Consider the following 19,161-nt stretch of genomic DNA (forward strand, 5'->3'; position numbering starts at 1 on the left):
CTACCTCTACCTTGCCCCTCCCCCTTTCCCTCTCCGCACTGGTAACCACTAGTTTGTTCTCTATGTCTGTGAGTCTGCTTCGTTGTGTTATATTCATTAGTGTGTTGTATTTTTTAGATTCCATCTATAAGTGATATCACACAGGATTTGTCTTTCTCTGTCTGACTTATTTCACTAAGCATCAAATAAAGCCTCTCCTCTTGCCCCACCAAAAACATTTTGCAAGAGTTGGCCTCCAGTTGACTCTTCTCCACTAGGAAAATAGGATTTGTTTAACCGCTTGAACTTTCCTTTTGAACCTGTTTGTGTTTAACCGGACCCTCGACCCAATCTCTCAGTGAGGCATTTGGATAACTTTTTTTGGTTAAGTCAGAGATTACCTTTAGCTATCCGTCCAAACTCCAAAGCTTAGGTTCACTGGGCTCCAAGCCTCTGTCCCACCTCCCTGCCCCGGCGGGCTCTGCTGGATTCTTCCTGCCGAGGAGGAGGGAAGGCGTGGAGGGAATCGGTTTCCACCCACAGCCCCGGCCGGGTGACTCTCCACCGCGGGCCCTGCTCTGCCACCTGACCTCCGAGCCCCCTGCAAGTCATCAGGCTGGTGAGTGCCCTGCTCAGGCCGGCCTCCCCGCCCCCTCTCTGGAGAGGGGACATCTGGCGACAGCCAGCCCCATCCCCAAACCCGTGCGGCTGAAAGGAGACCGACCCCCTCTGCCACCCGGGGACCCGCGCCCCGCGCGCGCCCCACTCGGCCGGCCGGGGCTGGGGAGGAGGCGGGCGCAACCTTCAGCTTCCCCGGGGCACCCGAGGCCGCGGCCGCGCCGCCAGCCAGTACCGGGCCCCGCGCCCGCACAGGTGGCCCGAGCAGAAAAGGGACATTTGCCAGACACCCCCTCCCCCCGGCTTGCACCACGGAGCGTGGGGTTAAAAGTTGCGATTGCAAAAGTCCCGCGTCTGATCTTGGGCCTTATCTCAGAGTGACAGCAGGAAGGCCTTTAGAACCTCTGCCAATTTTTAACAGCCAGTGAGGACTGCAAATGCTACAGCGCTGGCAGGCAGCATGAGGACGATTTGAGCTATGTTTCTTTAAAAAAAAAAAAAAAAGCGGTTTATCGAAGGTAATATTAAACCAAAGATTATTTTCCCCTATCATTAATTTACCCATCCATGTGTGGGACCAGTGACTCCAAATCAGATAATTGTCAAGGAGAAGGGTGAAGATGCAGGCAGTTTTGATCATCATCAGGACGCAGTCTGGGAAAGAGAGAAGGCTCTTGAAAGTTGTCTGTATTTCCTCTCCCACGTGGGTTTCTTAAGTAAGGATTTTTTCTTTTCCGATAATTTTTCTTTTTCTTCTACCTGTTCGCTGGTCACAGCCTCTGGCCTAAAGTCCCAGAATAGAATGTTCCTGCCTGTGGAGTTCAAGACTCCTTGCCAAACTGGCATGGTGCCTTCCTAGGCAGCAAGAAATAGCTGAGGGGCTGTCATTTCCTACAGTGGTGCCCCAACGATGTCCTTTTCTCCCCCCTTTCCATTGTCTGAATTTGAAAATGGATGTTATAGAGAACAGACTGGTGGTTGCCAAGGGGGAGGGGGCTGGGGGAGGGATGGAGTGGGAGGTTGGGATTAGCAGATGTAAGCTTTTATATATAGAATGGATAAACAACAAGGTCCTACTGTACATCACAGAGAACTATATTCAACATCTTATGAAAAACCATAATGGAAAAGAATATATTAAAAAAAGAATGTATACACATATATATATATGTATAACTGAATCACTTTGCTGTACAGCAGTAATTAACACAACATTGTAAATCAACTATACTTCAATAAATAAAAAGAATATGGATGTTATTTCTACTTTAGTGTATTATCACTGATGAACTGCATTTCTAAAAATGCAGTTCAGAAAAGTGCAGAGCAGGAAGATTGGCCTTTGGGCCGTCAGAGAAGGCAATCAACACCATGCACGGATGGGAAGGGCAGCAGGAGAAGGACGCCCAGAGGGCCACCAATGAGGGAGTTTCCCACCCCCTGACCCGCCTTGGGGGCTTGGGTGCTGGCATAAAGGCAGCCTTGCCTTATAGAAGCAGCCAGCTCTCTCTGGGGGTCACTAGCGCCAAGGTGTGGACGTTGGAGTGTTGCTTTTTTTCTCTCTCTTTTTAAGAGAAACCTTGAAAAAAAAAAAAAAAAAGCACCGGTAAGTTGATTGAAGATCTCTTGTGTTATGGCCTATCAGCTCTTTCTTCTTTTTTATCTGTCTTGTCCTGCCACATTGCATATTTTGTTCTGATCTGGGGAAAGTGTGTCCAGCCTTTCCAGTTCTGATTTTAAAAACTCAATCTGTATTGGGATCTTACCAGCGTCTTAGGTGTTTTGCTGAATTTGCTCCATGCTATGACATTGCACTTGATCTCTGTTGTCTTCAGTAAATCTCCCCCATGACGATGTCTTCCGCTAAGATTGAGTGTGTTTTGCGGGAGAACTGGCGCTGCGGTGAGTCTCCAGTGTGGGAGGAGGCATCCAACTCTCTGCTCTTCGTAGATATTCCTGCAAAAACGGTTTGCCGGTGGGATTCGCTCAGCAAGCAAGTGCAGCAAGTGACCGTGGGTAAGGATGAAGGATGGGCTTGGATCTGCCCAGACAGCCATCTCTTCCCTGGGGAGGGGCGGTCACCTAATGTGTCATTCCTCCGGGACCTTCTTGTTAAAGCGTACTGAATATGCTTGAAAACTGTTGAATTGTCATCCTTTCTGTGTCCCCCACTTTGACCCAGGAGTAAAATCTGAATGGTCAATACTTTCCTCTTCCCCTGCGGGTGCCGGGCAACATTCCCCATTGTGTTTTGGATGGTGAGTCACGGTAGGATCTTTCCTTAATACCTTCAGTTAACAGCCGTCAAAGTTGGAGACCCGGTTTGTGGCACAGCAAAGGTTATCTACCTTGAGTCAGGCCAAGGCCTTAATTTGCAAAAGAATAATAATAATAACAACAACAGATATATCCCCTCTTTGTGCAAAGAGGAGCTTTTGGACTTAGAAAGCATTAACCGGGACTTTCTGTTCACTGTTCAAAATAGGATTCACAAAGGAATTTCGAGTGCATTGGAGTATGATTCTGTTAATGGCCCTGTGATTTCCCATGGAGGGGTTTATCACATTCTATGGCCCAAGGGTATGGGCTTGACTAGAGATAAAGAAGTTTCTTCTTTTCATTCTTGTGTTCGTGGAAAAGAGATACCAGGAATTCCTGTGACCTCAGGATGCTCTCTCTCAACCCAGAACTGGGGACCTTTTTTTTTTTAGATGAGAGGGAACAGCTTTTAATTCACTCACGGACATGACTGTGGCTAGAGGCAAAATGACTGTGACCCGCTGTGATCAGACTTGGGGGAGGGACCCATCACCTTCCCTAGTCTCTCTTTCCCAGTATGCACACATTAGGGATATATTCCTACCCCTAATCTTCAAAACAAAAACAAAACAAAACAAAAAAAAACCCCCAAACCCTGGGAAGGGCTTGTGCTGTCCACAGTAGCTTAAAAGCTAACAGAAGCCTCAGGCCACAGGTTCGGATCCCTGATGAGGATATGACGCTCCTACTAGTGTCTTGCACATTCCCTGGGACCCTCCACGGCTCGAATCAACTTCTGCACAGGGCACCAAGCGTCTTGCACTGAATAGATGCTTAGGAAATGTTTTCACAATAAAGTCTGTCAATTTGTTTCCTGTGAGTACTCACCATGGTAATCAATCTCTCCACTTAAAAAAAAAAGTTTCCTTATACGTGGAAAAATGTTAAACCCAGAAAACCTAAAATTTAAATATACAAAATATAGTAATATAAGGAAGACGTGATTTTTTAAATCACTGCATCTACATTTCTATTGTTTTTTAATCATGCTTACTTCCAAAAAGGATTTAAGAAACAATTTTCAATTAAATACATACAAAATAGGGTCCCTTTAAAAAGACAAGTCCTAATTTAAAAAAAAAAAAAAAGACAAGCCCTGTACTTGAGGGAGAGAGAGATGTCACAAAACCCAGTTCCTGGAACTAAACACAGTTTGAGTCCCTGCATTTCCTGAAGATCAGGCAAACTGAGCATCGCTTGCTCTGTGACAACTGCCCTGGTTTACACACCACCCCCTTAGGAACCTCTCCTCTGGACTTGCTGTGGCACCTGCCCCAGTGTATGGCGGCTGCTGTGGTTTGACTTCTCTGCTTCTCCCGCTAGACTGGGAGCTTCCAGAGAAGTTGGGTTTCGTTCATCTTTCCATCCATGCTGCCCGGAACAGCACACGGAGTTCATGCTCAACGAATATACTCGGTTATGTAACCGTCACTATTCAACAGAGAGGAGGGAGCACTCTCCTTGCCAAAAGAGCTGCAACCTCTTAGAGATGCCGGGTGGCGTGATGGACACAGTGTGACTGCTGGCTGCCCTCTGACTGCTGCTTTTACCTCTGCAGATGCCCCAGTCAGCTCTGTGGCCCTTCGCCAGTCAGGAGGCTACGTCGCCACAGTTGGAACAAAGTTCTGTGCTTTGAACTGGGAAGATCAGTCAGCAGTTGTCTTGGCCACAGTAGATAAAGACAAGAAAAACAATCGATTCAATGACGGGAAGGTGGATCCCGCTGGGAGATACTTTGCCGGTATGGTTTATCTTTAGCACCTACTTACTGAGCTTTGGGGAAGACCAGAATATGACTTACAAAAGCCTCACAGCTGCAGTAGTAAAAGAAGTATTCGTAACAGGCCTTGGGTTCTTCTTTTATTATTACTTAAGTCACTTGTATCCAAAAAAAAAAAAAAATCCCATGAGAAAAACTTCATAGATATCCCTTTCAACTGCTGTCTCTAGCAGACTAAAATTTGTATTGTATTTTTGTTTAAATGAGTTTTAAGATAGAGGTTGTGTTGTGGTTACTGTTTAACTTGGAAATAATTTCAAACTTTCAGAAGAAAAAAGTAACAATAGTACAAACAACACCTGTATAGCCTTTACCTAGACTCACCTATTGTCAACATTTTGCTCCAACTGCTCTCTCAATACATAAACATTTTTCTCCAGGATCATTTGGAAGTAAGTTGCATATATCACGTGCCTTTACCTCTAAAATACTTCAGTGTGAATTTCCCAAGAAAAAAATGACATAGTCTTACATGACCATAGTACAGTAATCAACTCAAAGAAGTTTAACATTATGACAATTTTATATGATGTACTATCTATATTTCAGTTTTGTCAATTTGCCAAATAATGTCCTTTATAGCATTCTTTCCCTCCAGTACAGAATCCAGTCTAGGATTATGTACTGCATTTAGTTGTCATTTCTCTTTAATCTTCTTTCATCTGGAATGGAACATAGCCTTTCTTTGTTTTTTATGACATTGCCATTTTTGAAGACTACAATCTCACCCAACTCCCCTCTTTTTTAACAGAACATTCCTCATGTTTTTGCGTTTGTCTAATGTTTCCTTGTGATTAGATTGATGCTACATATTCATGGCTGGAATCACTGCATAGGTGCTGTTCTGTCCTTCTCGGGGTATCCCATCTGGATACCATCTGTCCCTCATTGGTGATGTCAGTTTTGATCACCCAGTTGAGGTCTTAGATTTCTCTACTGCATAGTTAACTATTTTTAAATTGCAATTTATAAGCAGTTTGTGGGGTCTGTTAGTGATCTATTGCTGTGTAACAAATTACCCTGAAATTTAGTGGCTTAAAATAACAAACAGGGCTTCCCTGGTGGCGCAGTGGTTGAGAATCTGCCTGCCAATGCAGGGGACACGGGTTCGAGCCCTGGTCTGGGAAGATCCCACATGCCGCGGAGCAAATGGGCCCGTGAGCCACAGTTACTGAGCCTGCGCGTCTGGAGCCTGTGCTCCGCAACAAGAGAGGCTGCGATAGTGAGAGGCCCGCGCACCGCGATGAGGAGTGGCCCCCGCTTGCCACAACTAGAGAAAGCCCTCGCACAGAAACGAAGACCCAACACAGCCATAAATAAAAATAAAAAATAACAAACATATATTATCTCACATAGTTTCTGAAGGTCAAGAACCTGGGTCTGGCTTGGCTGGATGGTTCAAGGCTATGTCCTGAAGTTGCAGTCAAGCTGTTGGCTGGGGCTACAGCCTTGGAGGGAGCTGGAGTCTCTGAAGCGGCCTGGAGGATCTGCTTCAAATCTCACTCACATGGCAGGCAGTTGACAGGAGGCTTCATTTCCTTACTGCGTGGGCCTCTCCATAGGACTGCCCGGGACATGGCTTCCCCCAGAGCCAGTGATGAGAGGCAGAGAGAGAGAGAGAGAAAGCCCAAGATGGAAGCTACAGTCCTATTGTAACCAATCTCAGAAGTGACATAGCATCACTTCTGCCATGTGCTATTGGTCACAAAATTATGGAGGGGACTAGACAAGGGTGTGAATACTGGGAGGCAGGGATCATTGTGGGTCATCTTAGAGGCTGGCTACAACATGCGGAGATACTTTAAGTCCAAGCAAATATCCTGGTCCTCATCAAAATATCTTCCTTAGGTTTTACATTCCTTGATGATTCTCACTTGAAGCCATCTTTATTATGATGGCTGCAGAATGACTTATATACAGATTTAAATGAATTTTAACTCTAGTTTGAAATTAAATAACGCATTTCACATTTAGTTCTCATTTAGCTCCCATCCTAACAACCCTATAGTTAGCCAAAGTTGATTCTAAATCCCTGCTGTTTCCACCTCCCCACTCTGCCTCTCACATCATCAGCCATGTTGCCCTGGCTCCATTCTCTTTCTTTCTTTCTTTTTCTTTCTTCTTTCTTCCTTTCTTTCTTCCTTTCTCTTTCTCTCTCCTTCTTTCTTTCACTGCGCTGGGTCTTTGTTGCGGCACGCAGGATCTTTAGTTGTGGCATGCAGGATCTTTTAGTTGCAGCATGTGAACTCTTAGTTGCGGCATGCATGTGGGATCTAGTTCCCTGAGCAGGGATCGAACCCGGGGCCCCTGCATTGGGAGCGTGGAGTCTTAGCCACTGGACCACCAGGGAAGTCCCTCCATTCACTTTCAACATGGAAGGTAAGTAAGATCTGAGCAGGTGGTGTGGATTGTTTCCCATCATCCTGGACTTTACACAACCACAGATCTAGTCCAGGACAGGTTGAAAGATTAAAGATGAGAATCCATTGGAAGCCCTTCTGCCAGTAATTTCTGCAGGATGAAGAAATATGATTGGATACTCTACCTCCTGTTGAAGTTGATTTTCTCTCTCCCTTATGGCTAGAAGTTTACAGCTCTGTGGCACCTGGTGAGACAAAATTAAAATGCCCTCAGAGGCCTGAGTTCTTAGCCTGGAGTCCCCAATTCTTAACCTTTGCCCTCTGGAGACCCCTTAAAATTGTACGCATCAGTGTGCATACATACTGGTCATGTGCATCTGTCAGAAGCACCTGAGAAACTTTTTCTAGAGAGAGTTTATAGCTTTCAGCAGGTGTTGAGAGCTGTCCCTGGCCCAGAAAAGGGTGGGGCCCAGAAAAGGGTGGGGTCATCTGATAGTCTGGATGGGGGTCTCTTAGTGGTGGGTAGTACCCTGAAGGTGTCCCAACACCCAAGGTCTCACCTGTCTGGGCTCACTACTAGATGATGATAAACCAGGGCTCCAGTTTCTTTCCCACTAAGGAAGAGCCCTTTCTAAGCAGTGGGAGATCCACATTCATGTTCCAGGCATCTCTTTCTGTGAGGCAGATAGTGGGGGAAGGGGGTGGGTGGGGGTGGAATAGAAATAATAGAAACAAGCCCAACTGCCCTATAGCAAAAAAAACAGGGAGGGAGGTCTGGCTTGCTGTTCAGGCTTCCCAGTTTCAGTCCATTTTCCTCTAACTCACCCTTCTTTCAGATGGCGCATGTTATAGTAAATGAGCTTTCCAATTTCTTCATTATGTTAAATTCTGCTCTGTCCTCTGAGATCACACTCAAGTCTAAGTACATATTCCATGGGCACATGAGAAGAATGTGTATTCTGCTGTTGTTGAATGGAGTGTTCTCTATAAATGTCACTTAGGTCCAGTTTGGTTGATGGGATTCAGTTCTTCTATTTCTTTGCTGATTTTCTATCTACTTGGATCTATTACGGAGAAAGGGATGCTGACATCTCCAACCAGAATTATGGATTTGTGTGTTTCTCCTTTCAGTTCTGACTTTTGCCTTGTGTATTTTGAAGCTCTGTTGTTAAGCACATGCACATTTAGGATTATTATGTCTCCTTAGTGAAGTGACTATTTTCACAGTATGTAGTTACTCCTATTTATCCCTGGTAGTTTTCTTTGCTCTAAGTATATCTTGTCTGATACTAACATAGCCTCTACAGTTTTTTAAAATTAATATTTGCATAGGATAGGTCTTTTCCCATCCTTTTACGTTTAAGCTACCTATATCCTTATATTTGAAGTGAGTTTCTTATAGACAGCATATAGTTCTATTTTCAAACAATTTATTCTGACATTATCTTAATTGATGTGTTTAGATTATTTACATTTAATGTAATTATTGATATGCTTTGACTTAGATCCACCATTTTACTATTTGTTTTCTCTTCTTTCCCTCTGTATTTTTTTGTTACTCTGTTTCCCCTTTCCTGCCTTCTTTTAGGTTATTTGAATATTTTTTAGAATTCAATTTTAATTTACTTATTGTGATTTTTCACTATATCTCTCTGTATAGTTTTTTAAGGGTTCCTGAATGGATTACAAATGTATAGTTAACTTTTCACAGTCTATCTAGAACCAATATTTTACCACTTCAATTGACAATCACCCATTTATGTCATAGTTGTCTTTATATACATAGATTTAAAATCCCATCAGAAAATGTAATTTTTGCTTTTGATCATCAGAAATATTTTAAGGAACTAAAGGGAAGAATAGTCTATTATATTTATTCATATATGTGCTATTTCTATTGTTCTTTCTTCATTCCTGTTGTTCCTTTTGGTATTTTTCCTTTTGCTGTTTCCCTTCTGTCTGAAGAACTTCCTTTAGCAATTCTTTTAGAGCAAGTCTGCTGGCTATAAATTCTCTTAGTTTTACTTCACAGGAGAAGGTCTTTATTTCACCTTCATTCTTTAAGGATATTTTCACTTGATATAAAATTCTAGGTTGACACGTTTTTTTTCTTTCAACAAATTAAAAATGTATCACTTTCTTCTGACCTCCACAGTTTCTCATGAATAATCAACAGTCATTGAAATCATTATTCTCCTATATGTTGTATGTATGTCATTTTTCTTTCATTAATCTTAAGGATTTCTATTTAACTTAAGTTTGGTTGTTTGTTTTTTGGGTTTTTGTTTGTTTGTTCTTTTTTTTTTTTTTTTTTTTTAGCCACGCCACGTGGCATGTGGCATCTTAGTTCCCCGACCAGGGATCAAACCCGTGCCCCCTGCATTGGAAGCATGGAGTCCCATCCACTGGACTGCCAGGGAAGTCCCTATTTAACTTAAGTTTTTAGAAATTTGATTATGATGTGTCTGGGTATAGGTTTCTTTGGGCTTATCCTATTTGGGGTTTGCTCAGCTTCTCAAATATATAGTTTTATGCTTTTCACCAAACTTGGAGAGTTTTGAGCCATTACTTCTTCAAATATTTTTTGGCCCTGTATTCTTTGTCCTCTTCTCTAGGAATCTAGTGACACATATGTTAGCTCTTTTGTTGTTGTCCCACAGGTCCTTAACACTCTATTTTTTTTTCAGTCTTTTTTTCTCTCTGTTGATCAGATTGGATAATTTCTTGATCTAGCATCAGATACACTGACTCTTTCCTCTGTCATCTCTGTTCTGCTACTGAGTCCATCCAGTGGGTTTTTTATTTCATTAATTTTATTTTTCAGTTCTAAAATTTTCACTTGGGGATTCTTTATATCTTCTCCTCCTTTGCTGCTATTTTGAGTTTTGTTTTAAGACTCTGCAGATCATTCATTTGAGCATTTTTATAAGAGTTGCTTTAGTCTTTGTCAAGTAATTCCAACATCTGTGCCATCTCACTGTCTGCCTCTTGATTCTTTTTCCTATACGACTTGAGATTTTCATGCTTCTTTGTGTTGCCAAGTAACTTTGGATTGTATCCTGGACATTTTGACTATTACCTTATGAGATGCTGGGTCTTGTTTAAATCCTATGGAGAATGTTGATATATTCGTTTCAGTAAGCAATCTGTATGTTTAGGTTCAGATCACAAGTTCCAACTTACTTTCTATTAGGTGCCATTAGGTGCGCCACTCAGTGGTCAGTCTGAGCCCTAGAAGGAGTTCTATCCATTAGCTCCGTTCTCCAAATCTTTAGCATGCTAATTAGAATCAGATCCATGCGTGTACAAACAGATGAGCCCAGCAGATCACAAACAACTTTATGGGGTTGCATTCCTGAACATCATCCCTCTTTACTATCTTCTAGTACTTTCCAGCTTCCTGTAGCTCCTTTTCATTCCTCCAGTCAGAAACCACCCACTTCTATGGCTGTTCTGCCTCCAGGGCCAAGTGGCAGGAGGGGAGAGAGAGAGAGAACATGAAAGCAACGGTGTTTGATCTGCCCTTTTGTCCCTGCAGCTTCACTAAATGGAGAGGAATGTCGCCTTCCCTCAGAGTTTTGATTCCTGTAGTTCCCTGTTGCTGACCACTGTCTGCCTTTGCTACCCTCACTGCAGAATTGCCTGGGGGCTGGTGCATGAGAAAATGGAGAAAAAGGAGTAGAAAATAAGCAGGGGGTTTCTTCCACACTCTCTCTGAGCCGTAGGAGTGTTTTCTGCTCCTTGTGCCAGATCTAGAGGTTTCTCTCAGACCTCTTTCTGCCTGCACCATGGTGCTCACTTCCAAGTTTCAGGCTGGGTTGAGTTCAGGCCAGGACATACTAGAGGATAAAATGGAGAACTCAAGAACTCGCCACCAATTAGGTGATACTTCAAATTCTGTGTTCTTCTCTGAGCCGCCTGATAATTTACATTGCAGACTTGTCAAATAGCTATGCCATGCATTTTGTCCAGGTCTTAGAGTTTTGCTCAGTGTGAGAAAATGAGGTTGGTGCAGATGTCTGGAACCAGAACCTCTCAAGGTAGTTTTAATTTGCATTATAAGCAAGGTAGTTGTCATTAAAAAAAAAAAAAACCATAGGACCCAGATTGGGATTGTATAATAATTTCCTTGATTTCATCACGGGGAAGGAGTCCTGGTGAGAGAAGATGGTGCAGTGCACGGGCGGGATGCTGTGCAGCTGAGCTCCGTGCTCTTTGGGTTTTGTAGGTACCATGGCTGAGGAAACAGCTCCAGCGGTTCTGGAGCGGCGCCAAGGGTCCCTGTACTCCCTCTTTCCCGACCACCATGTGGAAAAGTACTTTGACCAGGTGGACATCTCCAATGGTTTGGATTGGTCTCTGGACCACAAAATCTTCTATTACATCGATAGCCTGTCCTACTCCGTGGATGCTTTTGACTATGACCTGCAGACAGGAAAGATCTGTATGTACTTTTTCATTATTTTTCTTAATATTGCTGGTATTTTTTTCATATGCATATGACTAGCAGGCTGCCTCGCCCTTAACCCACTTGAAAAGGTCCTTACTTTTCAAACAAAGAACTGCCTAATGTTATGATTCCAATATTGTAATGATTACACAGACGACTATACTGCCGGTCAAGCCATGGCTCTCAGCACAACTAAATATGATCACAGTTGGCATAATATGGCTAGGTCCTTAATCCTTTTTCTTGCAACCATCACTAGAAAGAGGCTCACTGTAAAACGGATCCTGTCTTACCAGCTGGTGCTTAAAGGCAAATAGTATACAGCAGAATGGGACAAAAGAACAGAAAATTAGAGTTTGGGGTTGATATTTCTTATTTGTACTTTAGTTAACTATAGGCAAGTACTTAAAGACAAATTAACAACCTTTCAAAATGGAAAAGTAAAAAAAGTAGTTGCAGATTGTTCAACTCCACCAACGGGATGTAAATGAGCCATAGTTGGAAACTGGGAGGGAAGGAATTATTGGAAAGAATTTAAAAAGGAGTGCTTGAAACTTTCATGAAAGGTGCCAGACCACAAGAGCAAAACCAATCATAAAAATGACTTGAAAAAAATCATGAGTCTCATGTAGATTTAATCAGAGGCAAAATATTCCAGCACAGATGTTTTGCTTTGAAATATGTAGTGCTCTTTTTCATGGCTGTTTTTACCCACTTTACTTACACATGGTTTTAACATTTTTTCCCTTATACCTCAATCTGATTACTGTAATGACCTGGATTTTGTAGTGTAATGTTCCTCTGGATTTTGATGCTTGTTTTTTGTACATTATGATTCCCTTTAAGGCCGTCCAGTTGGTTTCAGAATACCCTTCTTTTCAGAAACAAGCTCTTCTAATATTTAGATAGGGTGATTTTGGAGCATTTAGTTGGGCAGAAACAGAACTCATACACCTTGTTAGTTTTTGTGCGTGAATTGTTGGCAGTTCAAACCTGGGCCCTCGGCTGTGAGAGCATGGAGTCCTAACCACTGGACCGCCAGGGAATTCCCCAAAGTAGGCATTTTTGAAAGTAAAACAGCAAAGGTCTAACCACAGACTGAAGTGTATCTGAGGTGGGCATGCAGGGCTTCAGTTCAGGTCCCTCAGAAAGATCTTTTGTTATTTTATTAAGAATTCTGCTTTCTTTTTTCTCTCCTCCTCTGAAAGCTTAGGTAGCTGTGTCTGTACCCAAACTAAAAGGAGTGAGTCCACCCCAAATCCTACAGTACAAATCCTTTGTTGAGGGGTGGCCACTCATGTTTTTGGACATTTTTAGAGTTAGGAATCCTCCTGAATCATCCCACCTGTGGTACCCATTTGCCAGACACTGGATAAGCAGAAGTGATCAGTATTTATAATCAACTTGATTGCTCATTGTTTGACGCTCAGTATTGAGGGGCCTGTGGTTTTGGGGTGGGTGTGTGTGGTTGGTTTGTCTGTTTGTTTGTTTGTTTGTTTTTAACCATAGCCAACCGCAGAAGTGTTTACAAGCTGGAGAAAGAAGAACAAATCCCTGATGGAATGTGTATTGATGTTGAGGGGAAGCTCTGGGTGGCCTGTTACAATGGAGGAAGAGTGATCCGTTTGGATCCTGAGACAGGTAGGCCCACAGCAAAATGAAAAACCCCCTCCATGTCTAGGAAACACCAGACACTAGGGGCCAGAGAAACTTCATCACTAATAAAGTTATATAGAGATATATTCAAAGGTCTCAATTGGATGATTTTGGAAATAAAGGCCAAAGATATAGCCCAAAATGTTATAGTCAGAACTCCTTTTCCTGTAGAGGTAAATCTTTTTTGCCCAGAAGAAATTGTCAGGGAAGGTAGGTGAAATACCTGGGCGAAGTCTGACCTCCAAATCTTCTTTGAACTTTCCTATTGCTCCACAAGGGGTCCCGAAAAGTTGTGCGGGTGGAAATTTGCTAGAGCTAGACTTTAAATGAAATATTTGGTGACCTAGGGAAGAGACTCCGAACTGTGAAGTTGCCTGTTGTTAAAACAACCTCATGCTGCTTCGGAGGGAAGGATTACTCTGAAATGTATGTGACCAGTGCCCGGGATGGGATGGACCCCGAGGGTCTACTGCAGCAACCTGAAGCTGGTGGAATTTTCAAGGTGATCTGGCTATTTCTTTTATTTTGAGGGTGAGGTGGGAGATCTTCGGTTAAATAACTGAGTGATTGGTGCTTTTTCATACTTCCCAAACACAATTGTATTTGGCATTTAAGCTCATCATGCTAGACTTAAAAACATTTTATTGAGATTTTCTAGACCTGAAGTCCAGGACAATGTGTTCAGCCCACTTTGTACAGTGCTTTAAAATATTTTTTTGCTTCAGTGGTGTTTGAAATTCTATAAATCAGTAGAATAGGCTTGGAAAACCACTGTTTGAAACACATTTATAAGATTAGTTGATTGTTTTGATGTTGCAAGAATATTGTCAGGTTCTTAACTTTTTTTGGCAGTGAAATAAACACTGATAAGAGTTATAGATCTCTTGAGCTGAAAAGAAATGTAGAAGTCATCTGGCGCAAACCCCTTTCTTAACAGATGGGAAGAAGATAGAAGTAAATTCAGTTTTCAATCCTAGTTGTAAATGGTTGCTAGTTGAATTATTATCTATGTGAATAATGGGGTTGGACCATAAATACCTAATCAAATAGTTCCTTTTTTTTTTTTTTAATTTTTTTTAAAAATTTTATTTATTTATTTATTTATGGCTGCGTTGGGTCTTCATTTCTGTGCGAGGGCTTTCTCCAGTTGCGGAGAGTGGGGGCCACTCTTCATCGCGGTGCGCGGGCCTCTCACTGTCGCGGCCTCTCTTGTTGCGGAGCACAGGCTCCAGACGCGCAGGCTCAGCAGTTGTGGCTCACGGGCCCAGTCGCTCCGCGGCATGTGGGATCTTCCCAGACCAGGGCTCGAACCCGTGTCCTCTGCATCGGCAGGCAGCTTCTCAACCACTGCGCCACCAGGGAAGCCCAAAATAGTTCCTTTTTATTATAGGAAACAAAACAAGGATAATAGGTGGCTAAATATATTATTGTGAATCATAAAAATGTTTTTGGAGAATATTTGTGAATTACCTTGTATCAGAGTTTCTCTCTTTTCTTTTTTTTAACAGATAACTGGCCTGGGGGTCAAAGGAATTCCTCCCTATCCCTATGCAGGATGAGTGACAGGCCTTCCTTCATAGTGGAGAAGACTTCTTAGAAGACAACTAGAAAATTCTGGTGCTGAAATTTCAGTCTAGTTACAAAAAAAAAAAAATGAAGCAATGATATTAATAGGATTAAATTTTTAATTACAATTTTTAAAACATAGAGCATTTTTAACAAGGGGTGACAGGTGGTTTTGATAACATACTATAAGGCCTTCTGCAAAAGTGCTATAGAAATATAGAGGTGTTCAACCGTCAACCAGCCTCTTGATTCTTTGCAAATTGCTGGTGGAATTGGGGGAGGGGGAAGGGACCATATTTGTTCTTTACTCTGCATTCCATACTTACTATACCTAAAGCTTTAAAACACTAATAAATAGTAGTCTGGTAATGACTTGCTATGATTACGTTCCTTTTTATTTTCATCATAATCTTATAAAATATGCTGCAGTGCCGACCTACCTTCGTATTACTTTTCCTGTATGTTATTTTACAAACTAAAATATTACTGGAGGATAAGACTCAAACATTTTGGCAAAATCTATGGTTCCGACTGCCACCTAGTAGATGTAATGTATCACTTTGGAAAGAATACTTTAAAAATAGCCTTATTGAGTTTTAATTGACCTACACATATTTAAAGTGTACAATTTGATAAGTTTGACATATATATACACATTAATGAAACCAACGCCTCAAGTAAGATAATGAATCTATCCACTACCCCAAGACTTTCCCTGTGTCCCTTTGTAATCCTTTCCCTTGGTCCTTCTGTATGCCTGCCCCCATCCCCAGGAAACCACTGATCTGATTTCTGTCACTATAAATTAGCCTTAAAATTGGGTACTGTGATTTCTCCAACTTTGTTTTTTCAAAATTGTTTTAGCTCTTTTAGTTCCTTTGGCCTTCCATATAAATTTTAGAATCAGCTTGACTATATCTACAAAAAAATCCTGGAGCAATTTTAATTGGAATCGCTTTAAATCTGTAGAACAATTTGGAGAGAATTGGCATCTTTACTATTTTGAATCTTCCAACCCATGAACATGGCATGTCTTTCCAATTATTTAAGTCTTCTTTGATTTCTTTCATCAGCATTTTGTAGTTTTCAGCATACAGATTTTTGTTTTGTTTTGTTTTTGTTTTTGGCCGCACCATGCAGCATGTGGGATCTTAGTTCCCCAACCAGGGATCAAACCCCTGCTCCCTGCAGTGGAAAAGTGGAGTCTTATCCACTGGACCACCAGGGAAGTCCCAAGCATACAGATCTTGTACATGTTTTGTTAGGTTTATATCCAAGTATTTCATTTTCTGGAGCTATTGTGTTATTATTATTTAAATTTTTTGTTTCCAGTTGTTCATTTATGGAAGTATGATTGGTGTTTGTATCTGATGACTTTGCTAAACTCACTTATTAGTTCTAAGGGTATCTCTATAACTTCTCTGGGATTCTTTGGATATATAATCATGTCTTCTGTGAGTAGACAGTTTTATTTTGTCCTTTCCAATATGTATATTTTAATTTCTTTTCCTTACCTTATTGCACTGACTAAGACTGCCGGCATTATGTTGAATAGGAATAGTAAGAGTGGATATCATTGCCTTGTTCCCAATCTTAGGAGAAAAGCATGCAGTCTTTCTTCAGTAAATATGATGTTAGCTGCAGAATTTTTTGTAGATGCCCTATCTCAGGTTGAGTAAGTTCTCCTCTAGTCTAGTTTGCTGAGAGTTTTTATTAGTAGTAGTAGTAGTATTTTGTTTTTTTATTTTATTTATTTTTTTAATTTATTTTTTATTTACTTTTGGCTGAGTTGGGTCTTCCTTGCTGCACACGGGCTTTCTCTAGTTGCGGCGAGCAGGGGCTACTCTTCGTTGCGGTGCACGGACTTCTCACTGCGGTGGCTTCTCTTGTTGTGGGGCACAGGCTCTAGGCGTGCGGGCTTCAGTTGTTGTGGTGCGTGGGCTCAGTAGTTGTGGCTCATGGGATCTAGAGCGCAAGCTCAGTAGTTGTGGCACGTGGGCTTAGTTGCTCTGTGGCATGTGGAATCTTCCCGGGCCAGGGCTCAAACCCGTGTCCCCTGCATTGGCAGGCGGATTCTTAACCACTGCGCCACCAGGGAAGCCCCATAGTAGTATTTTGGATGTATTTTATCAATTTTTTTTCTGCATTTGTTGATACGATCATATGGTTTTTCTTTAGACATTAATATGATAGATTTTTGCATCCCTGGGATAAACCCCGCCCTGGGTGGTGGCATATTATTCTTTTTATATATTACTGGATTCAACCTTCTAAAATTTTGTTGAGGATTTTTGCATCTATGTTCATCACGGATATTGGCCTCTAGTTTTCTTTATTTCTACTGTCTTTGCCTGGTGTTGATATCAGGGTAATACTGGCCTCAGAAAATGAGTTAGAAAGTAGTCCCTCCTCTTCTAGTCTCTGGAAAAGATAGTGTCTATTTATGGTTATTTATTCTTTAAACATTTAGCAAAATTCACCAGTGAAGCCATTTGGACCTGGAGATTTCTTTTTCAGAAGGTTTTTTAAACTTTCCCTAGTAATTATAGGGTTATTCACATTATCTATTTAATCTTGGTGAGGTTTGGTAGTTTCTGGCTTTCAAGGAACTATTCATTTTCGTATAAATTGTCAAATTTATGCACTTAGAGTTGTTCATAGTATTTCCTTATTTTTTTTTTAATAATGTCTATGAGGTTTGTAGTAACATCCCCCTTTCTCCCTGGTACTGGTTATTTGTGTCTTCTCTATTCTTTGTCAGTCTTGCCAGAGGTTTATCAGTGTACTGATCTTTTAAAAGAACTTATTTTTTATTTCATTGATTTATCCTCTTATCTTCTTTATTTTCTTCCTTCTGCTTTATTTTGATTTATGTTGTTCTTTCTCTAGCTTCTTAAATTGGAATCTTAGATTATGAATTTGGGACATTTCTTCTTTTCTAAAATAAGCATTTAATGCTATAATTTTTCCTCTCAGCACTTCTTTTTCTGCAGCTCACAAAGACTGATATGTTGTATTTCCATCTTTGTTAAGTTCAAAATATATTCTAATTTCCTTGGAGTCTTTTTGAGTGTGTGGTTTAATTTCCAAATGATTGGAGAGTTTACTGTTATCTTTTTGGCGTTGACTTCAGGTTTAATTCCATTATGGTCAGAGGGCATATTTTCTATAATTTCAAGTCTTTGAAATTTATTAAAGTTTGATTTATGACCCAGGTTATGGTCTATCTTGCTAAGTGTTCTATATGCACTTGAGAAAAATGTGTATTCTGCTGTTACGAGTGGAGTGTTCTACAAATGTCAGATTCAGTTGAAGGTGTTGTTCGATTTTTTTAAAATTTTTTATTTTACTTTTATTTTTTTTTGTCAGTGCAACTTTTTTTTTTAAATCAGTCATCAATTTTATACACATCACTTTATACATGTCAATCCCAATCGCCCAATTCAGCACACCACCATCCCCACCCCACTGCAGTTTTCCCCCCTTGGTGTCCATACGTTTGTTCTCTACATCTGTATCTCAACTTCTGCCCTGCAACCCGGTTCATCTGTACTATTTTTCTAGGTTCCACATACATGCGTTAATATACGATATTTGTTTTTCTCTTTCTGACTTACTTCACTCTGTATGACAGTCTCTAGATCCATCTACGTCTCAACAAATGACTCAATTTCGTTCCTTTTTATGGCTGAGTAATATTCCATTGTATATATGTACCACAACTTCTTTATCCATTCGTCTCTTGATGGGCATTTAGGTAGCTTCCATGACCTGGCTATTGTAAATAGTGCTGCAATGAACATTCGGGTGCATGTGTCTTTTTGAATTACAGTTTTCTCTGGGTATATGCCCAGTAGTGGGATTGCTGGGTCATAGGGTAGTTCTATTTTTAGTTTTTTAAGGAACCTCCATACTGTTCTCCATAGTGGCTGTATCTATTTACATTCCCACCAACAGTGCAAGAGGGTTCCCTTTTCTCCACACCCTCTCCAGCATTTGTTGTCTGTAGATTTTCTGATGATGCCCATTCTGGTGTGAGGTGATACCTCATTGTAGTTTTGATTTGCATTTCTCTAATAATTAGTGATGTTGAGCATCTTTTCATGTGCTTCGTGGCCGTCTGTATGTCTTCTTTGGAGAAATGTCTATTTAGGTCTTCTGCCCATTTTTGGATTGGGGTGTTTGTTTCTTTAATATTGAGCTGAAAGAGCTGTTTATATATTTTGGAGATTAATCCTTTGTCCGTTGATTCCTTTGCAAATATTTTCTCCCATTCTGAGGGTTCTCTTTTTGTCTTGTTTATGGTTTCCTTTGCTGTGCAAAAGCTTTGAAGTTTCATTAGGTCCCATTTGTTTATTTTTGTTTTTATTTCCATTACTCTAGGAGGTGGATCAAAAAAGATCTTGCTGTGATTTATATCAAAGAGTGTTCTT

The 19,161-nt window shown here is 41.2% G+C and overlaps 1 protein-coding gene across 2 annotated transcripts; it reads left to right on the forward strand.

The window, feature by feature from the left end:
- Window positions 1–398: 398 nt before the first annotated feature.
- RGN (regucalcin) lies at window positions 399–15,101 on the forward strand. 2 transcript variants are annotated; one of them, XM_082446642.1, is made up of 7 exons: window positions 399–598; window positions 2,433–2,613; window positions 4,475–4,657; window positions 11,285–11,500; window positions 13,016–13,147; window positions 13,510–13,664; window positions 14,671–15,101. In XM_082446642.1, the coding sequence occupies exons 2-7, from the start codon at window positions 2,445–2,447 to the stop codon at window positions 14,719–14,721; spliced, it is 906 nt and encodes a 301-aa protein (XP_082302768.1). In that variant the 5' UTR covers window positions 399–598; window positions 2,433–2,444; the 3' UTR covers window positions 14,722–15,101. The 2 variants fall into 2 exon arrangements, with proteins under 2 accessions (XP_082302768.1, XP_082302769.1); XM_082446643.1 differs by lacking the exon at window positions 399–598 and adding an exon at window positions 1,917–2,203.
- Window positions 15,102–19,161: the final 4,060 nt, after the last annotated feature.

The sequence above is a fragment of the Balaenoptera physalus genome (assembly GCF_965194825.1).
Source record: "Balaenoptera physalus genome assembly, chromosome: X".
Classification (NCBI taxonomy): Eukaryota; Metazoa; Chordata; class Mammalia; order Artiodactyla; family Balaenopteridae; genus Balaenoptera; species Balaenoptera physalus.

What these genes read in the sequence shown, in the direction of transcription:
- RGN (XM_082446642.1), top strand. Translation starts at nt 2,445, where the DNA reads ATGACGATGTCTTCCGCTAAGATTGAGTGTGTTTTGCGGGAGAACTGG. An exon ending in AGTGCAGCAAGTGACCGTGG is followed by an intron (nt 2,614 to 4,474) that starts GTAAGGATGAAG and finishes TTACCTCTGCAG; the next exon opens with ATGCCCCAGTCAGCTCTGTG. An exon ending in CCTGCAGACAGGAAAGATCT is followed by an intron (nt 11,501 to 13,015) that starts GTATGTACTTTT and finishes TTTTAACCATAG; the next exon opens with CCAACCGCAGAAGTGTTTAC.